Source organism: Mus pahari, chromosome 15, assembly GCF_900095145.1.
Source record: "Mus pahari chromosome 15, PAHARI_EIJ_v1.1, whole genome shotgun sequence".
In the NCBI taxonomy this organism is placed as follows: Eukaryota; Metazoa; Chordata; class Mammalia; order Rodentia; family Muridae; genus Mus; species Mus pahari.
Window position 1 is genome coordinate 59,058,593 of NC_034604.1, and position 16,455 is coordinate 59,075,047.

Sequence of the window (16,455 nt, forward strand, 5' to 3'; positions counted from 1 at the left end):
AGTTAATGCTCCCAAGGCTTGGACTATCCTGCTGCTCCAACACCCACACTCCTGTGCATGAGTCCTTCCCACAGAGACCCCTACATTCCTGGCCTCAGGCTGGCTTCCTAGCGCCCACAGGAGGAGGAGTTACTCCTTACCACCCCAAGTTACTACGTAGACCACCCCAAGATTCCTGTCAAGCATTTGGAGGCATATTTTGCACCATCTTTTCTGAAATGCTCTGGCCAGGAAGCCAGGTTCCACGTTCTCATGACCAAGAGTTTCTCTCTCTCTCTCTCTCTCTCTCTCTCTCTCTCTCTCTCTCTCTCTCTCTCTCTCTGTGTGTGTGTGTGTGTGTGTGTGTGTGTGTGTGTNTGTGTGTGTGTGTGTGTGTGTGTGTGTGTGTGTGTGTGTGTGTGTGTTACAGCACTCAGGAGACCTCAGAGTAAAGAGGTAGCATTTACTGAGCACTTGCTAAGTGGCAGACACTGTTCAAAAAGCCTTTCCCGTGTGCATTACTTTGCTTAATCTTTATTTAACTCTTTGAGATGGATACTATTATTATTTCCACTTTACAGATATGGAAACTGAAGCAGATGAAGTTTATAAACAGTCTTCCCAAGTAAAAAGTGGGGCAAAGGTTTGAACTCGGGCATCTGATACAGAGTGGCCTCCTAGGTTTCCAGTAGGGCATCAGAGAATACTTCAGATCTCTAATTTTGAACCCAGGAGTCCCTGTCTACACTGTCTAACCTATTTTAGCCTGTCCCTGAATTTGGCCAAGTTCACCTTTTGTATTGGGCAGAATGATGCCTACTGAATTGTGTCTACCATGACAAACTCATAAGTCTGAAGCTTTAACTTCAGTATCGCAGTATTTACAGATAGAAGTGATTGATTGGTTTAGATTACAGATGGTTCATGAGGCCGGGGCCCTTGTGACAGGATTAGCACCCTGACAGGAAGAGGCGGAAGAATTATGCTTTCTGTCTCTCCCAGTGAGAAGGTAAATTTCTGCAGTTCAGAAAGAAGACCCTCACTAGACTACCGCCACATTGAGACCTTGACTACAGTACACACTAATCTTGGACATCCGAACCTCCAGAATAATAAGAAACACATTTGTGTGTATAAACCACTCCATCTATGGCATTTGTATGAACTACTCCATCTATGGCATTTGTATAAACTACTCCATCTATGGCATTTGTATAAACCACTCCATCTATGGCATTCTGTTGGACAACTCAAACTGATTAAGACAGGCAGAATCGGTCACACCTTTCCATATTCAAATCCTTCTCATGGGCCATCCCATCACCAGGTTTGTGTGTGGCATGTTCTAGAGAGGATTCTGAAAAGTTCTCAGAGCTCTGGCCCTCCTATTCATCAGGAGTCCAGCTGAGCCTAGCCTGATATCCCAGGGTAGGAAGTATATAACTGGCCCAATATTGTAGGACTCAGAAACAAAGGGGACCAGGAAAAGGGAGAGGGTCAGGCAGGAAATGAAGATGATAAAGCCTAGAGGCAAACTAAATAGGGGCAGAGGTGCACACTGAAATAATTCACAGATAGCTCTACAACAAAGTGAGGGTCTATCACAAGCCAGAAGAGGCTGGAAGAAGCTTCTAGACTCTGATGTGCAGCAGAGAAGGATGACAAGCTTTGGTGAGGTACCCTTAGCTGTGTGCATGCCAGGGAGAAACCATGGCTGAAGCTGGTCATCACAAAGACACATGTTGAAAAGTGGACCCCAACCTCCATGCTGTCTCAGTCCCCACAGTCCTGTACATTCCCGTAACTTGTCCTCAGTGCTGTCCCAGTCTCTATGGTGCTGCCGAATCATAGGTCTGATTTGGTTCCAGCTCTACCACAACCATGCCATCCACTCTTACTAAGAGTCTTGGAGCATGTTGGCCAAACACTCTTAAGGACTAGATTTCTATGGTTTCTATGTCAGTGAGACTCCATCTTTTCAATCCTCAGCAGCTCTGGACTGTGACTCTGAATACCACGGATGACTCTAACACTCCTGGTCCAATCTCAGACCTCAGGAGATGTTGACAGAGGGACCCTGTAAGAGTCAGCACATTTCCAGCGTCAATTGATGAGTGAGCCTTTCCCTGGCTGTTCCAAGGTCTGAAGAGGGGGGTTCTCGGACCAATCTGTCACCTACCCACAAGACTCACATGATCTGTTCTGAAGAGTTAGCACCATCATGAGAAGAGCTACCAAATGCCTGTCTCTGGGAAAAGGTGAGTAAATGTTCTAAGGGCTGGCTTATGACCATTCGCTGAGATAGTCACCTACTGAAGTCACAACCGGGAAGTGATGATGGACAGGGAATTCTGGGAAGGGATCCATTACCCCAGAGACTAAATGGGAGGTTCTCGTCAGACCCTCAGAACCCATTCAAGTAGGCCTCTCGACATGGCGAGAGTAAGAGGATATGAGGCACACCTTCTGAATTCATTCAGGAAGAATGTCAAGGAAGCCCCATGCTGGGAAGAAAGGCCCTTTAGGTGCCGGAAAGTTCTTCCAGTCATCCTTAAGACTTGTTACACCTACTTAAGCACATAGAACGCCGAGTTCACAAAATGCTTTCCAGCCTTGGATGAAAGCCATCGACACTTAGCCAAGATATAATGAGGTTCCGTCATCTTTATTTCTACCCAGTGAGGTCTTGATCAAGCACATTAGTGGTATTTTATCTCCAACAAGAAAAGAACCGAGAAAAGTGCTGCTGCTTCAAACTAGCTTTCTTTCTTATTCCTAAAAAGCCAGTTTTTATCTGTCCCAAAAGTGTTCTCTTGGTATGGCAGTGCACACCTTTAATCCCAGCACTCAGAAGGCAGAGACAGAGGCAAGAGGATATCTGTGGGTTCAAGGCCAGTCTGGTCTACATAGAGAATTCCAGGCCAGCTAGGACTACACAGTGAGATCCTCTCTCCAAAAACAAACAAACAAAACAGAATATGTTTGAGACAGCATGAGATAGCAATGTGACAAGTTGGCCTCAGATTCTTTTCTTAATGTAGGAAATAAACCCTGTCTTCTTCTGTAAGTGGTTGACTTACAACAACAATTCTAATGTTAGCTGGGTGTGGGTTTTGAGATATTTCCTTCGGAATAAGGATATCTTTAACTTAGTCTTGGATCCCTCTCAACTTCATTCATAGATGCTCAGGGCTTTGGGGGACCTGAGATGGTTGAGATGTTCTTGGGTGACTGTGTATAGGAAGGGACTGATGTGTCTCTCAGGGACTGGACAAAGTTATAGGCATAGACAAGTTCTGATTCTGAACTCTCAGACCAGAGTAGCCTAAGGAATTCAGCCCATGTCCCAAGACTCATGAAGTCTGTCTGCTCAGGCTGCTCAGTAAAGGACTTGCTATGCAAACATGGGGACCTGAGTTCATATTCTCAGCATGCACATAAAAAGTGGGTACATATAGCCATAGTACTAGGGAGGTAGAGATAGCAGACTTTCCTGTAGCTTGCTGCCAACCAATCTAGACCAATCTATGAGCTCCAGGTTCCATGAGAACATTATCTACAAGACTTGAGGTGAAGAAGTGAATGGGGAATGATGCTAGTATTAATCCTGGGTCTCCACATGCATGTACAGATGCACACATGAGAACATGTACAAACAACTGTACATATACATACCTAAACACATACACACACACAGAGAGAAATAATTGATATAGCTTATAGATTACCAAAGTCTCAGATTTACCTCTAAAACAACCTTTCAAATATAGTTATGGTATAAAAACATATAATAATAAAACCTAGTGTCTGTGGTATAACAAATAATATATTTTTTATTCTAATAAATAAGTCATCTATTTTTATGTCTGTTTCCTAGAATAGAATGTGACATCATGCAATACTCAGCACTCCTTTGCCTGATCTGTGACTAAAACATATTAAGCACTCTTCTTAGTTGAATAAATGAACGGATCAAGAATTGATAAAAAGTATTCCGCAGGAAAAGGGTAGTCACGGGGAGTGGGGGTTTTGGTTGGTTGGTTTTGTTTAACGTGGGACAGGGGCATGTGGAGATAGAGATTTATGAAGATATACTAAATAGTCCATGCATGGACAATGTAACAGAATATAAAATTTGACGATGGCAGGGCTGGAAAGGTGGCTCAGAGGCTAAGAGCATGTAATACTTTTCCAGAGAACCACATCAGGTGGCTCACAGCTGACCACATCAGGTGGCTCACAGCTGACTGGAACCCCAGATCCAGGACACCCAGTGCCCTCCTCTGGCTCTCATATGTAACTCTCATGACACACATACATACGCTTTTTTCCCAAAAAAAAAACCAAAAAACTTTGTCCATTAATTCCCAATCTGCGTATGCACACCTTGCTGACACGTGGCTTTATGACTTCATGCTTCAGAAGAATACTCTGTGTTCTTGTTTTCAATGTGAGGTGTCCCCGTGTCTGTCTTTGGTCACAATCACGTGGCTGTAACTCTGGTACCTGTCCTGAAAGTCAGTTCCTGCCTCCTAGAGGACGGGAGCTCTAGGGTAGAGGAGACACCTAGAAACGTCAGCCACCAGACACAGGGGTAAACGTATCCCAGACCTTTTAGGCCAACCAGTCCTCACACTGACTCAAACTTTGTGAAGTAGCATGAAAAACCAAATAGAAGGGAGTGGGGGAAAGCCCTTGGGTACTGGGAGCACACCCTTGAAGTGAGTCATAGGAGTCCAGGCGCTTCCTCTCTCCCTTGTGCCCCTTGGGCAGGAGGTGGATGATTGCACCATGTGTTCCAGGTGTTCCATCATGACGCACCACCTCTCCACCAGTCATGGTCCAGACCCTCTTAAGCTGTGAGCCAAAATGTCCTCACCTTATAAATTGGTTGTCTCTGGTATATTTATAGTGACAGAAAAGTGGCTCAATGTCCAGTTTGGGTCATGGTTGGAAAATATCCCTTGACTTTGACCTACAGATGGCTCCCAGGTGACCTGGACAAACTCTGGGTATGTTCTGGGAGCCAATTCTATGTCACAAGATGCTGCTGCCCTGTGTCCAGATAGCCAAAGGTCAGCATTCGTCTTGGTTGCCTGCTCAGATATGCCGTGTGTGCATTTCCTAGGACTGTTGTGACAAATTTCCGCAAACCAGGGGACATAAAGAATAGCAATTTATTCTTTCAAGCATCTGGAGGACTTGATGCTTGTGTACATCTGGTGTACATCTGGAAGTCCAAGGTCAAATGTCCCTCAAAGTCAAACTCCTCCCTGAAGGCTCTGGGGAGAATCACCCTTTGTGGTTGCCTCGCTGGCAGTCTTGGGCAGTCCTTAGCTTATAGCTGCTTCGCCCTCTTCTCAGCAGCCATCTCCTCTGGCTGTTTTCCTAGCTATGTCTCTGCCTTCCCTTTCTCGGTGGTCATCAATTTAGGGCTTACTCTAATCCTGTATAAGCTCAATTATGACTGCAAAGACATTATTTCCAAATGAGGTTCTAGTCAAAGTGTATATAGATATGGGGGGATAATGTTCATCTGCATATCCTGTGGGCACATTGGCTTGTTGTGTCTGTGTAAGCAGCAGCCCTCCATGGCCTCTGCATCAGCTCCTGCCTCTAGGTTCTTACCCGGTTTGTGTTCCTGCCCTGACTTCCTTCAATGATGAACAGTGATGTGCCAAAGTAAGCCAAATAAACCTTATTCTCAAGTTGCTTTTGATCACAGTGTTTTATCACCACAATGACAATCCTAACTAGAAGAGGATGTTTCTCTCTAGGTGTTGATCCTGGACATATTTTTAATCTTTAAATTATATTCCCAAAAGGTCACATGGTTTCCCACTTGTACACATGTTGGTGCTATTTGCTTTCATTATAAAGTAGAAAACATCCACTAGTGTTTTTCTCCATCCCTCCCAATTCCTATATCTTTAAGTTGAAAACGCAGCATATTTTCAAGCTGTAGGCAGATGTTAATGTTATGACTGATGTTTCTCTCTTGGATAATTTTTGGCTCTCTGTCTCTCTTCCCTGGCAAGTACTCTTGACCTGTAGCTATACAGACACTTATACATCTCTCCCAGAAAGAGACCTTGAGGTGAAAAGGCAGTGTGGGCAGAGGAGTCCCACCTGGTACTGAAAAGAGGGAAAAGCTCAATGCCAGTAAACCCAGCAGTGGAGTGGATGCTCCTGGTATGGCTTCAGTCTGAATGTTCACCACACCGAGACCCACGTGTTTGAACATATGGTGAGGCCGGGTTAGATGGAGTTGGGATGGAGGAAGGGGGAGTGACTGGGAGCTGGATTTTGAAGGCTATATGTCCTTCCCTGGTCCTACTCTTTTTCTTGATTCATCAAGATGTAAGAACTGGTGTGAGCTACAGCGTCTCACTGCCTCAGACCAAGTCCCTCGATCAAGCTTTCTCCTTCGCAATGGGATGTGTCCTCTGAAAGTGGAAAGTCCCCTCTCCCTTGTTTCCATCCAGTAGTCCATCAAAGCCATGAAAAAAGTAACTAAAACCACCACAGAGAAGAACTACAGATTGGAACTTCCAACCCCACCCCACCCCCCAGAGTCCTTGAGAGTGCCTCTGAAGACCCAGTGATCACTTTTAATGATCCCAAGTTCAAATTCAGGTACTCTATGATGGGATCCAGCAGATTCCCATGCATTAACGACAAAATACTTTGAGGCTAATATTAGATCTTTGAAAGGCATACATATAAATTATCATTTATTTTCCTAAGTGGTGTCTGTGTGAAACCAAGAGAGTTCTGGAATCTGAGACCCACAATCTACTGAACTACCCATCAATCCTGATGGGTTCAATAAACAAGCATCCTTAGGGAAGCCAATGCAGTAAGATCAAAAGAGGAGAGAGTGCTTAAGGCTGAAAAGATCTGTGAGTTCCTGGAACTGCCTGGGAGCCTAAGGTGGATTCCAATGAATGAAACAAAGATGCAGAAGCACGGGTACAGTGATATGTATAGTTAAGCCTTTATGTCCAGCTTAAGGTGAAATGTATTAAAAGCCTTTGTGTCTGCCTTGGAGTGAAATGTTTTAGCAAAGCCTTCACTATGTTTCAGTCAATAGCAGAGGCTAAGAAATTGCTTTGAGGCTGTTTGAACCTTGAAGAAATGTAGTCTCTCTGGATAGTTTGCACTTGATGCTACATAAGAGCTTGCAGCTTCACTGACCTTGGTCCTAAGACACTCCTGGCAAACCTGGAGTTCTTACTTCTGATAATGGCTAGCCACGGTCAAGAGGGATTAAGATTGTGTGGGTCATCTGCTCTCATGGGCAGCAATGACAAGATAACCACGGTAGCTGGGACTTTTCTAGCCCTAATTAACCTAATACAAGGTTTGGATAACGTAACAGGAGTGAGCTAGCTCTGGTGTCAGTCTTTTCCAAGAAGGCTGAATCCCTCAGCTCCCCCAGGAAATGAAGGTTTAGCATCTTCTCCCTACTGCATCACCTATGATTGACATCAATCAATAGATATACCTTGGCCAGATTGGAATGAAGAAGCCCTGCCCAGGGGGCACAAATGACATGTTGACTGCCTGCTAAATGCCTTGGATGTGAAGAACGGCTGTATTTTTTACTGCCTGTCCTCCATGCTGTAGTGTTTTGTGAGAATGTAGACAGTACTTGCTATTTATCTTCATCTTTAGTAATAAGTACAAAGCCTGCTATATTGTTTGATGAATGGCAGCCTTGGTAGTCTGTAAACTGCAAGAATATAGCATGGTAAGACGACCCTTGCCCTTACTTTAAACCAAAAGGTACATGGCTGATGTGAAAGCTGTTGGAAGTGTCTGAGAGATGGCTCTGCTGTTAAAGATGCCTGTTGACCTAAGTTCAGTCTCCAGGGCCCACGTGTTAGAAGGTGAGAACTGACTCCTGCAGGCCGTTCCCTGGCTTCTACCTGCGTGTCATGGCACATAAGCATACAAAACAAATAGATAAGATTAAGACATACAAAAAAGAAAGTAAGCTAATAATGACTACCTCTGTCTACTATATGAAAATTTATAAGCAGCAAAATATTTAGATCTCTTAGTCATACTTTTTTCTTTTTAGACAAAGAAAATGAGTGTTAAGCAACTGAGCAAGGTCTCAAAGCAAGGTAATTAATAACAGGGAATTCAAACTCAAGGCTTGCTTTCTTTTTCCCTCAGACCCAGGTCTACTGGCTCACATTCATGCCTACCAGTAATTTCTATGCTCTGCCATACTGCCAGCCTCCTTAAAGATGCTTTAAGGCATTGAGACCGACTCAGTAAAATAGGGGAATATCCATGTATGAGTGTAAAATATCTCCCATAGGCTCATGTGTTTGAAAATGCTGTTTCCATTTGGTGTAAGGTTATAGAACCTAGAAAAAGTCGCCCTTTCTGGAAGAAATGGGTCCCTGGAGATGAGTGTTGAGGTTTCATCAGCAGGAACCACTTCCTATCCACTCCCTGCTCCTTGACTGCAGATACAATGTAACTAGTGAACACCACTTCCTATTCACACTCTGATTCTTGACTGCAGATACAATGTAAATAGTGAGTACCACTTCCTAGCCACTCTCCCGCTCCTTGACTGCAGATACAATGTAACTAGTGAATACCTCCTCCTAGCCACGCTCTGCTCTCCTTGACTGCAGATACAATGTAACTAGCAGACCCCTGATTCCTACAGGCTTTGCCCACCATGATAAACTGTATCCCCTCAAACAATAATCCACAATAAGCCCTTCCTTTCTTTTCATTGTATCTTATCACACTAAAGAGAAAGGTAGCTAATACAAAGAACCAAGATTGCAGACTCCCTAACAGCTTGAAACAGAACAGTTCACAGCCTCTGCATTTCAGGAAGCAAAATGATCTAGATCTACTGTGCTGAACTGTCACTTTTTTTTTAAGAAAAGAGCAGGATCTCATATAGCTCAGACTGACCTTGAACTCCTGATCCTCCTGCTTCTACCTCTGAAAAATAAAGTCTGAAAGTTGGTTTCTGTCCTTAATTCCCTTATACCCTTGCTGTGGGTTCTGGTCCGTCATTTCTGTTTCCTTCATCCAATATGAAAGGTTGGATAACAGTGCTGAAGTCTAATTGTGTTTTCTTAACTTTCCAGACAGAGCAAGATTAGACCAAAAAACAAAACACAAAAAAACAAAACAACAACAAAAAACCTGGAATTCTAGATAAAGTGTAAGTCTATCAATGGTAAACTAGAGAAAGAAAAATAGTTACTTAGCTCAATGAATATAGTCACTCTTCATTGTCCCAGGGAGATCTCAGTTCCCAGATAATCAACCCTGAGGATACTGAAGTCTCTTTCCTATATAATATGATATACTATTTGTATATATCACCCCCATGTTAATATGACATAAATTATATGTAAATTACTAGTGTGCTATATTGTCTAGGGAGTGAAGATAGCCATGCCTAGTCCAAATACAATTTTTAAAAATATTTTCAACCTCGTGGTTCATTAAATATTCAGGTAATCCATTCATACAGAGGGAGCACTTTAGTCAGTACTGGCTGTTTTAGCTGTTGCCTGACAGAAACATCAAAGTCCAGGACTTCTGAAGCAAAAATAAGTCTGATCTTGTAATTACCAGCACAGCATGGAAGACAGAATTTTAGTGAACAGTCCACAGAAGTGAAGCCACTTACCCTGAGAGATGTAGCAAATGAATATATTGGTTCTCAAAGAACTCATAACTGGAAACAGTGCCTCCCGAGTCTATAGCTTGACCATTCTTATACCAAGTCACCTCTGGCTTGGGCTGACCTGATGATAAAAATAAATTTAAAAGATATTTAATATTTTTTGAAAAAAATTGCAAAGTTATAAGTATGAATTAATAAGAAGGCCTATTAATGAGCACAATGAGATATGCTAATGAAATAAAAAATAAAAAATGCTCTAATATGAAAACTATTTCTAAATTATCCAAAATAAAATAATCCTCCAATTTATAATAGCCAGAAGCTGGAAAGAACCCAGATGTCCCTCAATAGAGGAATGGATACAGAAACTGTGGTACATTTACACAATGGAGTACTACTCAGCTATTAAAAACAATGAATTTATGAAATTCTTGAGCAAATGGATGTATCTGGAGGATATCATCCTTAGTGAGGTAACCCAATCACAAAAGAGGTCACTAGATATGCACTCACTGATAAGTGGATATTAGCCCAGAAACTTAGAATACCCAAGATACATTTTGCAAAACACAAGCAAACCAAGAAGAAGAACCATCGTGTGGATACTTCATTCCTCCTTAGAAAAAGGAACAAAATACCCATGAAAGGATATAGGTACAGAGACAAAATTTAGAGCTAAAATGAAAGGATGGTCTATCCAGAGACTACCCCATCTGGGGATCCATCCCATCGTCAGCCACCAAACCCAGATACTAATGCACATGCCAGCAAGATTCTGCTGAAGGGACCTGATATAGTGGCCTCTTGTGAGGCTATGTCAGTGCCTGGCAAACACAGAAGTGGATGCTCACAGTCAGCTATTGGATGGAACACAGGGCCCCCAATGGAGGAGCTAAAGAAAGTACCCAAGGAGCTGTAGGGGGCTGCAACCCCTGTAGGTGGAACAACAACATGAACTAACCAGTACCCCCTGAGCTCGTGTCTCTAGCTGCATATGTAGCAGAAGATGGCCTAATCGGCCATCATTGGGAAGAGAGGCCCCTTGGTCTTGCAAACTTTATATGACCCAGCACAAGGGAATGCCAGGGCCAAGACGTGGGAGTGGGTGGGTAGGGGAGCAGGGGTGGGGGGGACATAGGGAATTTTCGGAATAGCATTTGAAATGTAAATAAAGAAAATGTCTAATAAAAAAAAGGGAAAAAATAATAATCCTCCAAAATTAGGGTGGCTCTGCAGATAAATGTACTTGCATTTGAAGTCTGATGGCCTGAGTTTGGCTCCTGGACTCTGCATGATTGAAGGAGAAAACTATCTCCTGTGTTATTGAAAATCCTTTAAATTTTCAAAATTTTATCTCTCTGACCTCTGACCTCCAAATGTATTCTGTGGTATACATGTATACACACACACACACACACACACACACACACACACAATATATGATCAGTAGCGAGAGTCATTTTTTTAAAAGTATCCAGTAGGCAAAGATGTGAATGGTATTTGATTTTTAGTGTCACATGGAGTCAGTCACATCCAAGATCCTTGACCTTGGAAAATGAGTTTGTTTCACTCTATAGGACTGATTAAAATTTATAGATTTGCTAAACATATGTCATCGTGTAAGTTTTATCCAACAGAGATGCAAATAATACCTGTGCAATAGAAAAGATAACACTGTAAGGTTTGGCTGCTCTGTAGGGTATTAACTAGCATTGCGCCCAGCCCACATGTGTTCTCTTAACATTACTAAATTCCTTTTAAATATATTGTATCTCAGGCTTAGGATTCCCGAGTTCTTTAACTTATTAGTGAGTTGAACGAAACCTTTGATGGCTAATCTCACGTCCGCACAGAGAACACTTTTGTTTCTTTTCAAGAGATTTGTCTTTATTTTCAGTTACATGTTTGTATCTGACCCTGTACACAGGAGTGCCAGTGCCTGAGGAAGCCACAGGGATTCCCTTGGAGCTGTGTTAAAGTTGTGAGCCAGCCAGCATCTACTGGGAACCAAGCTTAAGCAAGAGCAGTATACATTCTTAGCTTCTGAGACAGTGGTTCTTAACCATTCCTAATGCTGTGACCCTTAAATATTTTGGTGCTACTTCATAATTGTAATTTTGCTACTGTTATGAATTGTAATGTAATAGCTGTGTTTTCCAACAGTCTTAGGTGATCCCTGTGAAAGAGTCTTTCGGGACCCAAAAGGGACAAATTGAGAACTACTATTCTAAGCCATCTCTTGAGGCCTTCACCCTACCTTTTTGAAAATTACATTTTGTGTGTGTGTGTAGTGTTGGGTCCTGAACATATCTTAAGTGCTGACTAGTTTTATGTCAACTGGACAAAGCTATCATTTAGGAAAAGGGAACCTTAGGTAAGAAAATGTCCCCACCAGATTGGCCTTTGGGCAAGTCTGTAGGCATTTTCTTCATTGATGATTGATGTGGGAGGTTCCAGGCCATTGTGAGTGTTGCCATCCCTGGGCTGGTGGTCCTGCATGCTGTAGGAAAACAGGCTAAGAAAGCCATGAGAAGTAGGCCAATCAGCAGCACCCCTCCAGGGAACTCCTCTGCTTCAGTCCCACCTCCAACGTCCTGCCCTGCCCAAGTTCCTGTCCTGACTTCCCTCAGTGAGACTGAACAATCAAGCATGACTTGAGAGTTGTAAGACAAAATGCATCCTTTTCTCCCCACGTTGCTTTTGAATCATGTTTTATTACAGCAATGGAAACCCTGACACACTAGGCAAGGGTCCTACCACTTAGCTACAACCCAAGCCATTGGAAATTTTGCTTAACAGTTCTTAAACCTGACTTGAAAGAGCAAAGTGGATTTTTAAAATAAATGTTTCTATGAAGCCTATGAGGTGGCTCAGTGGGTAAAGGCACTTATTACTAAGCCTAGTGACCTGAGTTCCATCTGTGGGACCGACATGATAAAGGGAGAGAACTAACTCCAAAAATTGTCCTCTGACCCTACATGTAAGCTGTGGCATGCAAGTGTGTGTGTGTGTGTGTGTGTGTGTGTGTGTGTGTATGTATGTGTGTATGTATACACACACACACATATATATATTGTATATACCATCCTGAGCATGCTTCATCTCCTTTACTAAGTAGTGTTGAGCCTGGTTAACTCCTTGAATGGAGCAAAAACAAAAATGCCATTTTCTTCCTAGGAAGAAGTCTGGAATATCTTTATCTTCTAGGCAGGTCTTATGTACATGTGAATGATATTATCACAAAAACTGACACACCCACACTTCTTCCCTTAGAAGGGTTCATTCCTCTCTGGTGATCTATTAATAACTAACTGGGTGTGCTGCTCATGGGTCAATGGAGGGATTTTACCCACACAATGGGGATTTTCTTTCTTTCCTGTTACTAGGCAAGAAAGTTTCCAGTGTGTCCCAACCAGCTTTCTCGGCACCCTCCATGTCACCAAGAATTATCAAGTGAGCTGAGTGTACCAGAAGCAAGGCTCGATATTGGAAAGCGACACACTGTTGTGAATTTATACAGAAATGGTCTTGGGGTTTGTTTCCTTATTATCTCGTTTTTGGCAAGCAACCCAGAGGGCCCCAAAGAAGTCCCTATTCTTCTAAGGCTATAGAAAACAGTAGGGAGAAAAGAGGTCAGGAAGGTAAAAGCCAAGAGACCCGGACTACAGCAGGACCTGAGAACACTTAGGGCCCAGCTCTTTGTCTGCGTGGCAAGGCTGTGAATGTGCATTTCCCACTGCTGTGGGGTTTTCCTACCTTCTCTTCCAGGTAGGTGGCTGAGCAGCTGCCCCTAAGACTAAGAACATAGAGGCCTACATGTAAGAGTATTCCCTATAACAGCTGCTGCTTGCCTCAACTTCATGCAGGTAGATGGAAACAGTCAAGAGGAGCATCCCTGAAAACCACCAGAAGAGGCTGTCAGCCTTCGTTTCTGCCTGCTCTTCCCCGTCTCATGGCCACACCCTCAGCCAGCTTTCTCCAGCCCCTGCTTAGGAAGCACTGGGTTCCTCCTTTTGTGTGTTCGAGGGGTTTTTCCTGGAGAGAGTATGTAAAGTATGTGAGAGTTGGCCCCTGCAACATTTTCACCTCACGTCCATTCAGGCTGACTAGGGGCTGGTTGCTTCCCTCCAGTTCCCAGGTTGCTACCAGGGTGTTTCCCTGTGCATAGTCTGAGCCTGAACCATCAGCCTGAAAGGAGACATGCATAAGGAAGTGGTATCTCCTACCTTGTGGGCGGTTCTCTTCTCCTGGAAACCTCACCTAAAACTTCTCCTTCCTCTCTGTTTTCCAGTGCTAAGAATGGAACTTGGAGTCTTGCTAGGCAAGCAGTCTACCACTGAGCCATCCTCCCCCACTCCAGCCTCCCTCCCCGCTTTGCTTTTGAGCCTCTCTGTAAGTCGCTGCCTGATCCATTCAGAACAATCTAGTTACTATGTGTGAGACCAGTGACCAAGTCTAGGATCTATCTAAACGCACGGGGTTATCTCACAAGACTGAGGGTCAGTTTGGGTTTCTCCTTCTGTCTGAAGGATTGTCAAAGATCACTTAGAGTGTGGATGGGTACCCTGAACTCCAGGCCAAAGACACACTTTTATCTTGACTTCTGCTAACTAAAGATAGTCATTTCTCTGCCCACCACTTCTCCTTTGACTTAGGAAGAGAAGATGGGGCTGGTGCCTTCGTGTTTCAAGGGTAGATACAATCTAAGAAATAAGAGAATTGTCCACATAGATAAAATACCACTTACTCCTCTGTCAAATTACTGTGTTTTTCTTCTTTATTTCTGTGTACACGTGTGTGTGTGTATGTGTATCTCACCTTGATTATATATATATATATATATATATATATATATATATATATATAGAGAGAGAGAGAGAGAGAGAGAGAGAGAGAGAGAGACAGACAGACAGACAGACAGACAGACAGACAGAGACAGACAGAGACAGACAGAGACAGAGAAAGACACAGAGATACACAGAGAGAAAGTGTGTGTGTGTGTGTGTGTGTGTGTGTGTGTGTGTATGTGTGTGTGTATGTATGTGCGGGTGCACAATGAGAGTGCCACAGCATGCTTCTGAAAGTCAGAGGCCAACTTTCATGACTCAGTTCTTACCTTCAGCTATGGGACTCAGGGGTCAAACGCTGACTGTCAGGTTTATACTACAAATACTTTTTATCATCTGAGCCCCTTAACTTTCTTTTAATGAACTCCTTTTACTGCTGGGTCATTAATGCCTGATCATCAACTCTGAGTGATCAATTCTCCAATCCAGGGGTAGTTCCACTTTTGGCCCTACATCCTCTAGATACCTCTTGCTTCAGTTTTAAGTTGTTCGTTTGCTAGCATGCTTGGAGGTGGTGGCAGTGGGAGATAAATTTAGCCAGCATGGGAACATTGGTTAAAAGTAGACAGCAGAGCTCAGTTTTATGAAGTGAAGTTATTCGAGCCATTCCTAGAGGCCACAGCAAGTAAAGAGTTAAAGTATCTGAAAACTAACCAATGGGAGGGTGGCCTAATGAAGAGTCAGAAGGTAAGAAAAACCATTTAGTATCCAACATGTCACTTGAAAAATGTCACAGAGGATTTGGTTGCTCAATCAATTACTCAGAATGAGTTTCCAAGATAAAATTTCCAGATTGTTGTTTTCATTGTCTTGGAGCCAGAAAACTTGGTCTGCAGAGAGGCATGAAGGTGTGTGTAGCTAGTCTGGACTGGAGAGCAGATAGGCTGGGATGAGCTGCAGCTAATCTGAGTAGGTGCTAGTCTGGCATGCGAAGAAGAGATTAGTGTAGGGGTCATTACCAGCTATCATGCATCGAAGCACGACGTCCGACTTCTCCGGAACCTTCTGGGATAGTAACGTTGATAAGAAACATAGTGTGTGCCTCTCAGGGCAGCCTGGATCTCTCATCCTTTCATGCCACGTGATCTGAAACATAAACAAAGCCACCATCACTGTATGTTCTGTGTTTACTCTGACCTCCTTTGGAATCCCACGCCATGAAGTGTGGTGGCTCTGCTGCCCAGCCACAGTTGGGCCAGGAGGCAATTGGGAGGGTCCTCAGCACCCTTCCTGGAGTACAGGGCTACTGGAATAATGTGTCAAGGGGCCACCTTACCCCTCTCAAAATAGTTTGCAGTTTCTCTGATCTCCACCCACTAGAAGCCTAGTATTCCCATGGCAATGTTATGTGTACGGCTGGGCATCCCTGCCTGAAAGCCACCAATTGAACAGTGTGGGACTATCCCAGAGCTAGGAGAGCACACACCGAGGGAGAATGAGCCCACGAGTCTGCAGTTACAGCTCTCTCTTCTTGCTATGCAAGCTGGGAATGAGGCTCAGTTGAGAGAATGCTTTTCTGGCATGCACAAAGTCCTGGGTTCCATCCCCAAATTCACATTACCAGTCTGTAGGTGTAGACAGGAGAGTCAGGAGTTCAAGGTCACCCTTGGCTTACACAGCAAGTTTGAAGCCAACCTACACTAGATGAGATCTTATCTCAAAAATACAAAATAAACGAACAAACAAAATATCATTTATATATTATTTATATGTTACCCCCCCCAAAAAAAGAGTTGAATGGATTAAAATGAATCTTTAAAAGGGAGAGATGCTGAAATTTGAAAACTACTGACAGCTTTAAACACCAGTCAGGTACACAGGGGAAGGGGCTGAGCTTATGCTTTTGAACACATTTGCCTTCTTTGGTAGTAACATACTTCTTAGCTATCAGATAATGTTAGTTTGCTTAATGTGTCTTAAACTAAGAGTAGTTTTGATGCCTCTTATATTGCA

The 16,455-nt window shown here is 43.3% G+C and overlaps 1 protein-coding gene across 1 annotated transcript in view; it reads right to left on the reverse strand.

The window, feature by feature from the left end:
- Alpk2 (alpha kinase 2) overlaps positions 1-16,455 on the reverse strand; it is a 125,102-nt gene that overhangs the window by 94,583 nt on the left and 14,064 nt on the right. The window contains exons 2-3 of the mRNA XM_021214980.2: positions 15,462-15,588; positions 9,659-9,776 (exon numbers count right to left, since the gene is read on the reverse strand). Coding sequence (XP_021070639.1) covers positions 9,659-9,776; positions 15,462-15,570 — 227 coding nt within the window. The 5' untranslated portion in view covers positions 15,571-15,588. The remainder of the gene's footprint in view (positions 1-9,658; positions 9,777-15,461; positions 15,589-16,455) is intronic.